Source organism: Cajanus cajan, chromosome 2 (assembly GCF_000230855.2).
Source record: "Cajanus cajan strain Asha chromosome 2, NIPB_CcT2T_4, whole genome shotgun sequence".
Lineage (NCBI taxonomy): Eukaryota > Viridiplantae > Streptophyta > Magnoliopsida > Fabales > Fabaceae > Cajanus > Cajanus cajan.
This window is the reverse complement of record NC_138518.1, coordinates 73317371-73334957: the sequence shown is the minus strand read 5'-3', so window position 1 is coordinate 73334957 and position 17587 is coordinate 73317371. Positions and strand designations below refer to the sequence as shown.

The 17587-nt window shown below is 27.0% G+C and overlaps 1 protein-coding gene across 1 annotated transcript; it reads right to left on the bottom strand.

Annotated features, from left to right (window-relative positions):
* Window positions 1-3310: 3310 nt before the first annotated feature.
* LOC109804573 (protein TIFY 6B) lies at window positions 3311-7319 on the bottom strand. The gene is made up of 7 exons (XM_020366427.3): window positions 7026-7319; window positions 6207-6388; window positions 5485-5768; window positions 5316-5400; window positions 4846-5158; window positions 4635-4692; window positions 3311-3681 (listed from the first exon to the last, which is right to left on the bottom strand). The coding sequence occupies exons 1-7, from the start codon at window positions 7114-7116 to the stop codon at window positions 3570-3572; spliced, it is 1125 nt and encodes a 374-aa protein (XP_020222016.1). The 5' UTR covers window positions 7117-7319; the 3' UTR covers window positions 3311-3569.
* Between the last annotated feature and the right edge of the window lie 10268 nt (window positions 7320-17587).

The window sequence follows — 17587 nt, the reverse complement described above, 5'->3', positions numbered from 1 at the left end:
ATATATATATATCATTTATGAAATTTTTCTTTTCTAATTTGCCAATGAAAATTGAATTTTGGTTCTCCATCTTGAAACAATAATTTATCTTAAAATTGTGCTACCAAATATTAAAAAGAAGATAGAAAAAAAGTTTTTAAAATCAGCTCATTGAAAATAAAAGAGATTCACAATACATAAGAGATTAACCGCAAGAGCTAAGAATCTAAAAAGGTGACAATATGATATCGAAAGAGTTTGTTTATAATATAAAATGTGCATGACCATGAAGATGGAAATTGTATAGTCATGTATTTTGGTATGTTTCAAACGATAATTAAATGTCAGTGAATGAGGGTATTTAGTAGAGAATGGGTAAATGAAAAGGTGCATAATAAACGATATCTGCATTATTCAAATATGTTATTAAAAAAATTATATATATATATATATATAACATATAATTACACACAATTTTAATATTTATTTTAAATAAAATTTTACAACATATTTTATATTATTATAATATATACTTATACTTTTAAATAATATATCAACATATATTATATTTATTATATGGATAAAATAATTTTGTGATAAGTATTGTGTTATTATAAAATATGTGCTATTATATAACAATTTTTTGTAATAAAAATTGAAGTAGAGAATATGTGATATTATTTAATACATGGTTAAAAATTTTACATGATATAAATATATATAGAGAGATAGATAAATATAATTTTTATTTCTCCCTCGCATATTCTTTTAAACCGATGCGCCAACTCTTTCCGATCAGAGTTAATAGGTTACTTTCATATTGTAATTTCCTTTTCACATGTACTTTTTCATCAAGTGGGCCGAGTTACTTTTGGCCCATAAAGTTATTTATTTGAAAAAAATCAAACATTGCACCCAAGATTGATATAAAACGAATCTATTAATATATTTAATGCAATTTACTAGAAAACATTTTGTTTCATTGTAATATTCTTGCGAGTGATCCAGGTTGGAGTTTGTAAAAGTTATAAACTTTAGAGTTATTGGCTTTTGTTTAATTAGGAGAAAAATATAAAATTAAATGTTTTCTTAAACACAAAATATCGACATAGTAACTCAGTCGCTATTTGCGAGTGAATTATGGACGTGATTTTAATGACAATTTAAGGTAAAATTTATGGTGACTGAAGTTGCCACTAATATGGAAATGATGATATTTGATAGAAACCCCATTAATATGCTTGCCCACGACCATAGATAGAGATAAAGAATAATAAGAATGTTTTTGGTGCATATATGCATCTTTTCATGCATGATGGATAACGATATTTTGAATTTTACAATACAAAAATAAAATTGATGACATAAGGAAGTGGTCGGCAAGTGGGTCCAAGAATCTTTAGTCAGAAAAAATAATTGAAGGTGTGATGCAATAATCAACTTTTAAAAAAATGTGATGCGACACAAAATTAATTAATTATTTTTGTTTTCTCTCATACTATCAATTGTTCAAGGGGTGTGACTCGTCTAGCTTTTAACACCATCTTTGTAAATTTGAGATTCTTACTCGCATGGCGATCGCAAAGAGTTAAATTTTTCTTTTTTAATCTTTGTAGGACATTTACGTTTAAGGATGTGTTTTTATAAAGTTGTAAAAATTAAATTCTTTTAATAATTGATTATATAAATAATCAATTTTTGATATAATTAATTATAATCAGAATTAAATTTTATTTGAATGTTTTTTTTTATATAAAAAGATGTTAAGATATTTAATTTTGTTTAGATTTATAAATAAATAAAAATTATACTATAAATCAACTTAAAAAATGTTAAAAATTAATCATAAACTTCAAATTTCAACTGCTTAAAAACTATTTATTTATATAACAAGAAAATTAATTTTTATAAATTTAAGTTGTTATTTCAAACATCCGGTAAATCACATAAATTATTATAAATCAGATTATTTACATGGCAGTTGTGTATACAAAGTTTGAATTCGATTAATTAATCACGCGCTCAATGGTAAAATAATTATTTCCTCTGAAAGTACCATAAATGGTATTAGGAAAAAGTATGTCTTAACGGTGTTTTTAATTTGGAAAACAATCAAAATATGGTTTTGTTTTCTAATTTTAAAAATCAATAGTTTCGTTTCTATACAAGTTGCCCTCAATTCATTCATCTGCATGAAAAATGGTTGCAGAAGCAATATTTACATCAAATATGCAACACGAGGGTTCTGAAGTTACTAGTGCAATAAATATATCTTTCCCTCTCACTTATTATTATTTTTCTTTAAAGACAATATTATGTATGAAATGTTTACATGTATAGAATTTTATTTGAGATACGGTTATATTTATATACCAAATAATAAATATATATGCACCTCCCTTAACAAAAATATGAACCTTAAATGTATCCCTTTTTGATACTTGTGCAGTAATATTTTTGATGAATCATAATGGAGAAGAGGACGTCTAATCCAGTAATTAACCTTTCCGTTTTTGCTTGTAACGAAAGGGACCCCTTTTCTACACAATACAACTCCATGTGCAACCATCAATATCGTACGATTTGTTCAACAATTAAATTACTCACTTCTTCAGCATAAGGCGGTTTTCCTGTTATAGAAAAAAGTATTCATACATTTAACAAAAATATTTTGGTGATTTTTTTTGCTGAACAAAATATTGTGGTAATTGGTAAGTACACGATTTTCATAATGACCATTAAAGTGTGACAAACGATAAATCAATTCAACGCAAAAATGTTATATAGTTGTTCTACAGTACGAGGGATTTGGCTGACATGCGCGTTATGACCATTCAATTCGCTATTTGTTGAAAATGTATCTTAGGTTGGACAATTGAATTAAGTAAACTTTTTTAATGGTCGAAAAATAGCAAACTTGGTGAAAATAATTAGTCACACAATACACACGTTTTGTATAGAACAACGGACAACCACACTTGTAAGTTGTAACCTTCACGTAATCACGTTTGTGTTTCCGCGTGAATCTTGTATATGATACCTATGATTTCAGACACCCATGCCAGCTATTCTCTTTTTTCCTGGTAAAGCTTTCTACTTGATTTTTTGTCTGCCCACTTTTTCTTTTAATAACAAGAGATATACACAAAATGATGTTCTACACATTATTGTATAGATTGTTAAATGTATATCATTACTTATACTTAAAGTGCAATTCTATAGAGTGGTAATGAATGTACCATATCTTACCTTCATGTACTGGTCATTAAAAAAATGTTTTTTTTTCTTTTCTCACAAAAGCAAACCAGAAATAAGAAGTACTAAAGAAATATAAATATCTAAACTGGGCTTTTACTCCACAAATGTAAACAAATCATGAGTTATATTGAGGTCCAATGCTACAGTGTAGGAAGCTAAAATTCAACCAACCTTTCAAATAACAAGGTAATTATGGTAATGACCTATCTATAATCTGCCGAACATAGTCTGTTACTTGAGAATGTCAGCTCAAGTTGTGATCAACGAAATAAAAGCATCAGCTTACAACATTTTTAGGTTACATCAATATTTTTCTCTAAAGGTACGGGCTACTATCCTTGCTTGGCTGAGACAGTACCTGCAGAAAAGTTGGCACCAGCATATTCTGCAGTGGCACACTCTTCAGACTTGTTGTTGAGGTTATATGGTGCTGCATTCATCACCCTGTAAGCACACAGAATACCTCATAAATAATTTCATCCAATCTTGGTTATACTAATAACTGCCAGATTACCTAACTAATACTTCAAGTTTGTGGACCCTAAATCGGTTAGGACCACATTATATAGACAGATAGATAAATAACCGTCAGATTATCTAAATCAGTTAGGTCACTGCCCAATTATACGAGTCTCTGTGTGTGTGTATATATATATATATATATATATATATATATATATAATAGGAAGGTGAAGATATACACGACTAAATATCTTCTATTATCATACCTGAGTCCTTCCCACCAACATCTTAAATTATACTAGTCTATAAACACAAAGAAAGTTTCAGCTAGTAAGGGATGGAATGGAAAGGGATGAATTGAGATGAGATGAATTGAATTGATTAAAAGGGGGAAATAAATGTTACGGTCAAAGGTTGCAAGTGTAAAATTTCTATACAAGCCATAATCTTATTAAAGGGATGAATTGAGATGAGATGAATTGGATAAATGAATTTTAGGAAATAACTCCTATCTACTTCTTAAATAATTGCTTCTTTCGAAAGTACTTGTTTAAAAACATTTATTTTTAAGTTTAAACAAATAGATCCATAATCTTTTTCTAAGAAACAAAATTAATAATGTAAAATAGAGGCTTTAAATAAAAGCAAAGTTATTACACTCATTACCCCTCGATTAGTTTTACTTTCCAATCCAATTTATAAATTTTTATGTAGCATACTTTGGTAAATTATTTGACTCCCATTTCCCACTTCCAGCCCCTCTTTACCACTCACCCGTACAAATTCTGAGGGGAGAGTGCCACCACACATCAGTGTAGTCATTGAACCAATTTTAACAGTTCAAGGATGATAAATATGCTTTCGTTCTTTTGTGGAGAAATATAAATTGTGTATCAGATTGCACATACCCAACAAAATAATGTATCCAAACTAACCTTTCCTTGCGTTTTTCTAAAAATCGAGCCAAGGATGCTTTCCGAGCCTGAGGTACAGCTGCATGACACATGGATTGTTAAAATCATTAAACTGAAACATTTGTAATGATCAAACACAAATAAACATTTGTAATGCAGATGTATTCGTCATTAGTTAAGTGAGATATCAATATAAAAAAAGGGTGTAGAACTAAAGAGCCAGCAAACATACCTGATGTCAACATAGTGGTTGCACTGACAACCTTTGGAGGCTCCACATTGCTAACAGGAGTGGTAGGAACTCCAGTTGTTTTTGCAGCCAGAAATTCATCAGTGCTAGTTGAGCCACTCCCTGACGGTGCACCAGTATGTGAAGAAACAGATAAAGGACTTGAAAGACGAGAGCCAGGTGGTGTATTTGCAGGTTGACTCACAGGCACACCATCACCAGCAGCCAACTTCGAGATAGGCACATGAACTTTTGGTTTTGCCATGTTAGAAGCTGTAGATATGCTAGTGCCAGCCAACAACATGATAGCTTGTGCCTGTAAAAAGATGACCACATTTAAAAGCTTAACCATGATCAAGGCACAATCATCAGGGAGTACAAAATTATGCTCCCCTTTTTACTCTCTAGTCTCTATTAATTGAATTTATTATGGAATGGAGGGTGGAAAGAATGTGATTGACAAAGAATGATACCTTCTCGGCAGAGATATCTTCAAAGACATTGACAGTACCCCCATAGAAGATGGTAAGTTGGGCAGAAGGCACAGATGGTTTCACACTGTTACTTAAAAATAACAAATTAAAAACACAAACAAGTTTGTACACTGCACTCAATCCAGTTAAAGCATAAAATTAAAATTACCACAATTCAGTCATTCCAGTAACAGCACCAACAGACGGAAGAACTGAATGAGGTGCTGTAGGTATTCTCCTGAGTAATGGCTGCTTCACATTAGTGCCATTCATATTCTGACCAGCAGTTGCAAAATGATTCTTCAGGAATGGATTCCCAGAGGAAACTGAAATATCTTGATTGAAAACTGAAAACATCTTCACATCATGAGGATGATTCACAGAATTGACATCATGTTGTACAGGATATGGAGTCAGCGAAAAATGAAGGCCACCTTGCCTATCGTGATGTTTCTAAATAGTAGTAATAACAAACAGTCAATGAAAGGAAGGGCAAAAAAGACATCAGCTGATGGTTATTGAAGATAAGATCTTGTGAATTAAGTCAATTTATCAAACGGATGCTGGAGTTTAGAACTTGAAACTTGAAACAACAAGCATGACATGTTGCACAACAGCCACATGTTCGGTTCTGATCCAAAAGGGAAGTTCATACACCAAAACGACTTAGGACAACCATAAGCAGATTTTTAGTTTTTTATAGGAAAGGGGAATTAAAAAAAATCCTCTTAATTTTCAGAGTAGACTTAATTAAAGTAACAATTAGAATGCCCAAAAACAAATTATACTCTTTTTACTTTAATTTAGGGCATAAACGACACTGCATGCTGACCTAACTTGACAATTTAAAAAAATATATAGAGGAACTGAGAGAAAGGTAGTAAAACTAACCTTGGGTTCACCAGAAGAGAATGCATCTTGACTCAAGATAGGCATAAACCCAGCAGAAGTTAAGGGATCAGACACTATTTTCTTAGCCTTATCATCTTGAGAAACCTTGAAAGGCATCAAATAAGGAAGGGCAGAGACTTTGTTCGAGAAAGGCCATTGTTCAGTCGAACCCTTTGTGAAACCTACACATTCCAACAAAATTACCATCAACATAAGCTACCAAGACTTCATAACCGAGTTAATTGCCTTCTAGACCTTAAAGGGGATAAAAGAGATATTAAAAAAAGTTCCACTATTAGAATCTAATAACCTATGTGAAAACCTATCTACGTGTCTGTGTTTAGAAGCACACCGAACCCAAATCAACAAAACTGGTAAGAACAGACAAAGATTTCTTTCCCCAAATTGAGAATTTCTTTAAATATCTAAAAGAGTCACTCACAGCTCAATTATTCCCACTAGGAAAATCTAACGCATGAATCCCTAATAATCAGGTGGTAAAAAATTTACACAAAAGCAAAGTTGTAGTACTGTGCCACCCATAGTTAAAAGAAAGTGCAAAGAAAAACAAAAACTACGTTAAAAAAACAAACCACGTTAACCAAGCAAATCTAAGAACATGTTAAAATTTAATTCAGCATAACTCAACCCACATGCAATCTAAAGAGGCATAACATAAGTGAACCCATAAATTAAAAAAAAAAAAAAAAAAAAAAAAAAAAAAAAAGGAATGAAAGAAACCCAGACGAAATTAATTCACAAGGAGTAAAATTTTGCAAGAGAGCATTCAAATATGGAAAGAGGAAAATTGGAACATGCCAGAGTCTTTGAAGGCATAATCGTTAATCTCCTCCTTGACCACAGCCAGTGGTTCTTTTGAGTTGAGTCCCATGAAATCTCTCTCCATCATCTCAGAGACACAAATTCAATGAAAATTTCTTTTTCTGGAGAGACTAAAGTGAAGAAGCAAGAATCCCTTGTTCCTTACTCACGACAACAATAAGAATAAGCAGAGAAACAGAAAAACAAAGGAGGCAAAGGAAAAGGTTCCAACTGCATCAGAAAAAGGCGAGTCCAATGGGGTCGTGTTTCACACAAGTTTCGTGAGATCTTGGCCGTTAAACCTTGTTTTATAAGAAAAGAAAAGTTGAGTAATCGAAGGTGTTTGGTTCACCGGTAAACCGGTGGCATCACGGGATGGTCCGGTAAAGGAGCACGTGCGTGATCCTTTGATTGATTCACAAGAACCTACGAGCCAATGTCGGTGACAATGCCCTTTTGTACTGACACCTGGTGAAATAGCGCACGTGTGTACGACACGCGACCACTTCAGAGAGAGAGAGAGAGTAAAGTATGCCACATTTGGATGGATTGCTTCTTGCGATTTACTCAAATGTTTAATTTTAGTTTCAAGTTACAGAGACAATCATATAAATTTGGTAGCTAAGGAAAAACGATGTGAAGCTCATTTTAGTAATATCCAAATTTACAACATCAAGTGTAATGCTGTTACATGACATCAAATCCACAACCTAATTAATGTTATCAAAGTCAACATTTTGGGGGGAGTGAAGCTCATTTACTCAATGTCATATATTGTTATTTGTTACTGTTAATCAATGTTTAATTTAATGTACTTATTTTTTTTTATTATCCTTTCACTCTGTAGTGAAAGACTAATCTCGTTTGACTTATTAAAAAAAAAAAATGCTAAGTAGAACAAAATAATTGTTGCATACTTGCATATTTTATTTTTAAAATAGATATAAATATTAACGATATTTATTTATATATTTATAATATTAAAAATTTATATATAAATTTTAAAAATATAAATATATATTATAATTATTTTTTACAAAGTTCTATATATACGATTATGATTACAGGTAAAAATAAATTAGGTTATATTATAATTTAGTAGATCTAAATCTAATTTTTGTTAAAAATATATGTCTTAAGTATAATTTATTTATCTGTCATGGACATATTTTAAATGTTTAGTTAAAATTACAACCATAAATATTTACTTTATAATAATTTAACATTAATAAAAACATAAAAATAAATATGTTAAATTTTATAAAAATCAAGTTTAATTTATTTATGATATAAACATGTTTTTAATATCTAATATAAAATTTTAGATGATAATTTATTTTAAAATATATTTTATAATAAAAATTCTGCATAAAAAATAAATCATAAATTTTTCAATATTTCCTATTTTAATTTTTTTAATCAATGTATACAATCTTTACTAATTTATTTTTTTAATCAACCTATACAATAAATAAAAAGTACAAAAGGTAACATGCATACTGCAATTTTTATTTTATCAAAATTTATTTTTTTAATATATTACATTATATATGTGAGCATCAATATATGTATATATATATATATTATAATTAAACTTTTTTAATAAATTGATTCAATATCAATAAGTATTCTTTATCTTATACGAGAATTAATCTCCTTAAAAAATTTGATAAATATCAAATAAATGCTTTATACTCAAACTATTTGTATCACATTTTGACAATAAGACGAAACAATAAAGTAATTTCTCAGTTTTAACTTTTTGTTATTGCTTTAAGTTTTAAAATACTTGATTGTAACATAAATAAAGTGTAGACGAAACAATGAAGTGATTTCACGTCTTGAAGAGGTGTGTTCAAATAATACCTAGGTAATTACTTGAAGAAACAGGTCAAAAAACACCTAGGTTAAGTCAGAAGTGATTTATGAAAGAATACATATATTTTTGTAAAAGATAGTGAAACTTAATTAAAATTTGGACATAGTTTCAATAGTTGAGATGAATTAGTTTAAGAATATTGTGTGTTCTTTTCTCTTAATTTTTCGCTTGCACTTATAAGATTTTAAATATTATTTTATTATTTAAAAAAAGTGTTAAGTTTTTTATTAATATTATTCAATCTCCCTTTTAATATTTTTTTTTTCACGCATATTATCCTAAGCCTTCCCTCTTCAATAACAAGGAGAGTATTAAGATGAAAGTGTTTATGAGTGTCTCTAGCAGATTTTTTTAAACACATGCCTAGTAGCAAAAGTGTTAGGTGAACCAATATTAGAGTTGGAAAAATGTCAGAAACATATTCTTTTAAACACATTTTTTAATTGTATGTTATTTTATATTATTTATCATATTTATATTTATTTTCTGCTCTAAATATCTACTAGCATGTAAGTATATATGAATGATCTTTCTTTCTGTAAAAGTAATGACGTCTATTAATTTTAATAATGAAATTAAAAGGCTGGATTGGTATAACCTCCCGTGTTTGTTAGAAAGAAGAAATTGAACAGACGCCTTTGTTATAAGGCTTGGCCCATGCAATATGCATTGCTTCGGAGCAAAGAAACACGGAATCATGACTAAGTTTAACCTCTTTTTGGGTGCAATCACTAAGTTTAACTATTACTAGTTAAATTTATTTTGCAATATTGATAACGAATTAATGACTCAAAGATTCAAATCAACATTAAGATCCATCTTATGAGCACATGTGAAATGACAAGCTAACCAAGCTAATATATAAAATCATTTTCAATTAAAAATAAAATATTAAGAAAACTTTTTCCTTTGCCGTTTGCAGCCAAGTGGCACTAATGTAGGATGTGTACATTCATATGTGTTTCGTTAATGTCAAAGTCTATTATATCTTATATGCTGGAGGGGTCTGATCTACTACTATGTTTTTTATTTTTTAAAAATAAAAATAACTCTGGCACGGCAGATTTTATTTATTTATTTATAATGAAGATGATATTATTTTTCATAACTGTTTTATAAATCATAAATTTTTTATTTTTATTTTTTATAACTATCATTACTTATAATAACAATCTAATATGATATAATTTTTATTATTTATAAATAATTTATAAAGATACAAAGTATGTTTTATATGCTAATTATTAATAAAGAATTACTTTTAAAATATGTGTTAATTTTCATTAGAAAATTGTACGCATGGTTATAAATAAGTTTTATGTATAGAAATTTAATATTTTATAAATTATTAGAAAAGAATATATCGATGGGGTATGACATTTTTCATGTAATAGTATAGTATAAGCAAAGGTGACAATGACTATGACATTCACATGGGAAGAAGAGCATGTGCACGAGGCCTTCTGCCTCCCACATTGTCTTTCATAATTCATACATTTATAGTCACCCGTGCTTTATTCTAATAAAATTATTATAATAATATTAATAATAACAATAACAACAATATTTTTTATATAATAATTTTAATAATAATAATAATAAGAATATCAATAAAAAATTTAATAATAACAGTTAGAATAAAAAACACAAATAATTTTAATAATAATAACTTTTACAATAAAAATAAGTGCGGTCTAAAAATAATTTGTATCATGTATTAATTTGTATAAGTGCATATTTGATTATCAATAATGATTTTCATTTTTTCTGTTGTGTAAGTTAAAACTTAAAATCTCGTGCAAATTATTTCTATGACTAAAATTTAAAATATGACATTTTTAATTAAAAAGACTCTAAAAAAAACTTTAAAAAGACTTTTTAAAAAATTTGTTAAATAAAATAAGCTGCGGGTTCTTCATATTCTAACCAGAATTTAGTTAATATTTATTTGGTGATAATAGTTGGTGTGACTTTCTACTATCATTGTTGATTAATTTGTAATTACCTATACACATGCCAACTATATAGTGGTGCATGCACAACCACTTCGACCTCCGGCCACCATTGTTTTGGTAATCACAAGATTCATAAAATATAAATTATAGAAAGAAACTAAACTAAACTTACTATGTAGTCACAGTAATTGGTAATCGATCACTTTCTGTCCTTAATCCTATTTAGATACCCATTGACTTTGACTGTTGCATATATATTATATATATATATATATATATATATATATATATATATATATATATATATATATATATATATATATATATATATATAATATTATGTCTGTCATTGTCATTGATAAAAGATAGTAGTATTCATGATTTACTATATTTAATATTCGATAAGTCAATCAAATGTGACAATCATTACATTTATTAATACAATTTTGGTCACGTTGCTAAGAATATTTTTTCTACACTTTAAACAAATGCTATCTATCTAAGAAAAGATATATGGTTGGAGTAGTTGTCAGAAGAAAATTGTCAAGATACATGCATCTTCAATTGATAATGTGCAACTTCAATTGATAATGTAAACTTGTCGTGATTTGGACAAGGAGCAAAAGAAGAAGAAGAAAAAAATTATATATATATATATATATATATATATATATATATATATATAACTTTAGTTAGTTGTTTTCTTCAATGTATCCCAAAAAAAAATGTTTTCTTCTCAAGTTTACAAAACTGCAAGTCTCTTAATGGAATTTGTTGTCCTTTTCCGTTTAGGTTAATTACTAATTCTATTTTTTATCCTAATTATTTGAGTCTCCCTCTTTTCTTTCTTTTTATTTATATTGAATTTGTTTTAAGTTAAGTTTTTAAAAAAATTATATGAAATTTTACATCAACTAATATAATATATGAACATATTAATATTTATAAAAAAAATTATCTTATAAATTAATTTTATAAAATTGATTTAAGTCATTAATCCACTTTATAAGATTGTATTAGAATCTATCTTAGTTATTTATTAGACTTATCAAACCATCTAGTATTATATGATTATTGAATCACTTACAAATATTTAATATACAAATTATCGTTTAAGATATTTAATTCTTGATATAAAAAAATGTGTTAAAAGTTCTATATTGATTGATGAAATGACCTTACTAATATTTATAAATGAAAAATAATTCTCATTTTAAATTAATTTTATAAAATTAAGTTATACTTTAAATTATTTTTTTCAAAAATTTTATATTAAGAAAGTCTTTGAAATCTCGATTATAAATAATCTTAAGTTTTGTCATAATTCCATCACAACTTTGATCTCACTCTTGTAAATATATTTCAAATTATTTTTTAGAGAGTCTATGTTAAGAATATCCTTGAAATTTTGTTTATAAATGACCTTAAACTTGATATAATCCCATCACAACTTTGTTATATACACAGGTATATATATATATCAATTTATACATTAAATTAATTAATTAATAATATTTATAGAAAAAAATAATTATAAGCAGTAAAGAGATAATGATTTTTAGAAACATATCTGAACCTCTTACTTGTCACGTTAATTACTTTATAGCTTGTTGCATGGATCATACATCAGGCATCATGATATATCAACTATGATTGTTGATCCTATAATCCTAGTATGACTACTGACATCTAAGACCTCCGCATATAAAATATTCATAATATCACAATATATATACATAAGTCAGGACCAGCCTAAAATAAGTAATACCTGAAAACAAATTTTGGGAGATTTTTATTAACCAAGAAGTATAACTTTTACTCACATATATTTGCATTTTTGTAATATATGTAACTATTTTATTTTTATAAAATTAATATGAATATTTTTTTTTATTGATAAGTTTAAAGTTTAAGTTTCAGTAATCTTATTATTAGTTAATTAGGCCGGTCCTATAGATAATCAACTAGATGTGATAATATTGTTAGAATTTTTATTTATTTAAATTATCATTAATTTGTATAATTTTTATTTTATGAAAATAAAATGAATGTTAGCTGACATATATATTTTTCTATAAGCCCATTTTATTATATAATTTATTTTGGATTTGAGATTTATCATCTAAGTATATCTGATTATTGAATTAAGTTTAATAAATAAGTGTGTTAAATTTTTTTTTATGCAAATCTTATTAAGTTAATATCTGTGATGAATGGATATTAAATTAGGGTTTCAAAAAGAATCTCACTAAACTTCTATAAGTTTGGTGGAAGAATTATTAAACAATGATTTATAACAAATTCACTATAAAAATGTTTATAAGAGGTAAGTGATTTATAATAATTGTTAAATATTGATTTAATATTCTGAATTTTATCATGTGGTATCAAAATAAATTATACTAGATCTAGAACTCTAATTTTTTTATTTATCAAATTTTTAATTTAAAATTTAGAGCATTGGAATTTTGATTACAATGAATAGTGTTTTTTTTAATCTTTTGAGAATGCAATAATTATCAAATGGTTTTGTTTGTTTTTCAATTCAAATGAAGAAATTTTGTTTGTGTGTAAATCCCAAAATAAATAGTTATGTATATTTTATTTATTCACGTGTTTTGAAAAGTCTAAGTGAAAATATTTTTCATGAATAATTATACATCTTGTTAGAGCTTTATAGATTCAGTAAGTGTATTTCATCACAGTGAGTCATTCGCAAAAATTGATAGAGTTATCTATTAATTTTATCTATTAATTTTAAGATGAACATGATAGTAAATCCTTTTATCTACATTAATTTTTTGTAACCATTGTTATAATGTAATATATTCTTTACCCACAGTGGAGTTTATATTATGTGTTTAATTCTTTTTTTGTTGTTGTAATTATGTTACCTGTTATTGTCCATATTAAAATCAACTCTTCTTACATTTTTCATGAATAACACAATGAATCACATTAAGCATGTGATAAAAAATAATTAAAAGAGATGATGATAAATCTACTTCTAGATATGTTTACATGTTGGCTAGAGAAGTTGTATTTTGAATGTGTTAAACAAGCTTTAACATCTTTTTCTGCTAGGAAAATTGAATTTGTTGTCTTTTATGGGACTATGTCACATGCTTTAAAGCAAAGAAATTTTGTCTTTACTCTTAAAATTGCATAATCCATTTTGAATTTATTGAAAATTTATTGAAAATCTATTAACTAAAAGACTTATACCCATTGTATTTATGAAATATGTTGAGAATGTAGGTATTGTAAGGTCCTTTATTGTATTTAGTCAGTGAGAGTTGTAATAATTATTAAATATTTTATCTCGAAATGATTTAGTTCCTTTTGAAAATGTTGTTTCATGGAAAAACATGATGTATATATAGTCTTTTCGAGGAGATTGGTTGAGTTTTCTTGAAAAAATACAATATCACATTTGTACATAATAGCGTGAAAAAGTCACATAAATTATGCTATGATATGTACCTAAATTTCACACTTATTTTATGATCATGATGGTGAGATTGTTAGTTATGTGATTATTGGTAAATCAAACTTTGAATAGTTAGTCTTTATCATTATTCTTGACTTATTATTTTATTGGAGATATTGATCATTTTTTTATGACGATTATATTCAAGTTGTTTTGTAGTCACAATAGTTCAACCCAAGAGTTGTTTTCAAAATAAATAAAATCTAATTAATATTGTCTAAGTAGGAGAATGTTAGATTTTTTTTTTATTTTAGCTATTATTAATTGTTGTAATTTTATTTTATGAAAAAGGGATTATGTTACCTGACATATATATTTTCCTATAAGTTTATTTTATTATGTGATTTTTTTTATTTGAGAATTATTATGTAAGTATATTTAATTGTTGAGTCAAGCCTAATAGACAAGTGTGTTGAGTTTTTTTAATGCGTAGTTGATCAAATATTTATGATGGATAAATATTAAGTTGGAGTTTTAGAAACTGAACAAATAGAATCCCACTAAACTCTCACAAATTTTATGAATGTCTTTTTTGCTCTATCTAAGAGACAATGGTGATGGAGAGGAATCCTAGTAAAATACTTTTTGTTATTAACGTACACACCTGAGTACATGACCAACATTGTGATAATAAATTTATTAAAAAAAATATTATAAGAGGTAAATGATTTATAGTAATTGATAAACATTAATTTGATGTTCTAAATTTTAGTATTGATTTGATATATAATTCTACCAAATATAATTAGTAAATAACCTTATTTTTTAAATATGTAAATATAAATTTGATCACTGATTTGTGTATATAAAAAATCAATTATTGAAAATGTAATTTTTTTTATATAAATTTCAATACTTCAAGTTTTTTTTTTTAAAGTTCGGCCAAGGGATACTCCAGTTAACAATAAATTGATTATACATAAAACATAAACTCAAACTTAACTTTATAGCGACGGAAAAAAGTATTGTTGTTGAGAAACTCGTTTGGGCTCTTGTATAATTAGGTACAATTAAAAGTAAAACTATAGTATGTTGCACACTTGACCGCTAGGACGTAAAATAAGATGAAATAAGTAAATATTGTGGTTTATTTAATTTGGCTGAAAATGATATATCTGCATTTTGCAAGGCGCACTTATATCTTTGAGATGTATATATATATATATATATATATATATATATAGTGTAACAATTAATTACTATCGTATCACAGTCACATTCTTGTATTTTAAAATTACAACATTTTCAATGGGTCACATGGGAAGCAATTAAGGCTCACAGCTCACTTTTTAGGTATATGTTTTTCGATGGCATAATTAACCAATAGGGATTTCCCATGCCTAACATAGTCAAAATGGCAGTTGGGGCTCATCAATTCAATCCTCACCTAATGACCCATTTGACAAAGTTTAGTTAAACTTACTTTTTAAGATATAAAAATAAAATATATATCTGAAAATGTGATTTTAGTACTTTTTAAGTTTTACATTTACTAAAAGTGTAATTTTAGTTTTCATCATGAACTAAAAGCATCTATTTTTTCAATATATAAGGATTACAAACATATTAAATTTTTATAAGAATTAAAACTAAATTTCAAAATATTTTGAGACTAAAACATGTTCTGTCCTGTATATAATACTATATGTGATAATTTTAAAACTCGTAATAAATCATATAATTATATGAATTTCAAGAAAATATAAAATTATGTATCCAACTCATGATCATTTCTATAAAACCATTTAACCCAAAAAAGTGACAATAATATATTGGCACGTATGAAGAGGTAGCTGGCAAGGGAAGGTTTATTAAGATAGAAGAGGACATGCAGATCACATGCAGTCATTTTGGTGATTAATTCTTTAGTGTGGTCACTTGCTCCAATCATTTGCCTTGCTCTTCATAACTTTTCCATAAAGAATATGTCACTAAACATAAAAGGATTGTTTATTACGCATTGCTCTGCTTCATGAAAATATATAATTTGGGAAAGTGTGTCCCCATCCACGTGAACGTTTCCAAAGACCACAGGATGCATGTATGCTATGGGCTTTGATTTGTTTGTCTGCGGATGCTAATAAAAAGAAGAAATAAGGGATCAAATATAAAGCAAAAGCTAAGGTTTTAGGACTGTCTCACTTGAAAGTTAGTGGCAGATGATGAGAACAAAAAAGTGAAGAGTGTGGGTCAGAATTCCACGGAACTATGACTTTGAATATATATGTACTTCCATTTAGCCACCACTTGCTTCACTAATAGGTGTCAATGGAGGTTTTTGGAAGTAAAAGAAGAAAGGAAGAACGATCATTTTTCCCTTTCTTTTTTATTTATTTATTTATTTTTTATTTTATCTCAGACTCAACTTCGTTCATTTCATCTTTCTCTGGATATTATCATGAGTCAAATTAATCTCAGTTCAAGATACTTACCAGCTCCAACACTATATTGCATATCTAGCTATAATAATTTTTATATAATCATTATTATCTAATTGCTATCCTCCCAATGTCTCCTCACTTATATTATATATTTAGAGTTTAATACATTATTTCAACTTTTAAAAAAAAAAAATTGTAATTAGATCTTTTATCTTTTTATACTGATGTAATTTATTGACTAAGTTACACTTCATTAACAACCATCAACGGTAGGATGAATATGTAAATAATTAAAATGAGACATTCAAAGATTAATACAACATCTTTAGGGACCAAAGTTAAACGAGGTGTTACTTTTACTTTTACGAATAAAAAATGTTATATATATTATAATAAATTTAATGTTGATATATAATGTTATAATAGTACTCTCATTCACTTATTCCATACTTAATTATTTCAACTGGCCGAGTGTAATTAGTTTACCTAAATTTATAAACATGTTGCGCCCTAGATTGTGAACGGGGTGAAAATGATTTAGATATTAGAGTTGGTTTTACAAGGCTGAATCTCACTTATTTCTTAAGAGAAATTAAGCTACATATACCAAGTAATTTTATATTGTTATCCAAATATAAACTATCACAGACATATATAACAATAATAATAATAATAATAATAATAATAAAATTTGTTTATTTTTATAATAAATAATTAAAATATCATATTAACAATTATCTTGATTGATTGACAATATACAGTCATTAAATTCATTTCTTAAATTTAAGGTTTGAGCATAACATATTTATTTGGTATAGGTTTTTTTTAAGACCTCACCTGATTTTTTTTTAACG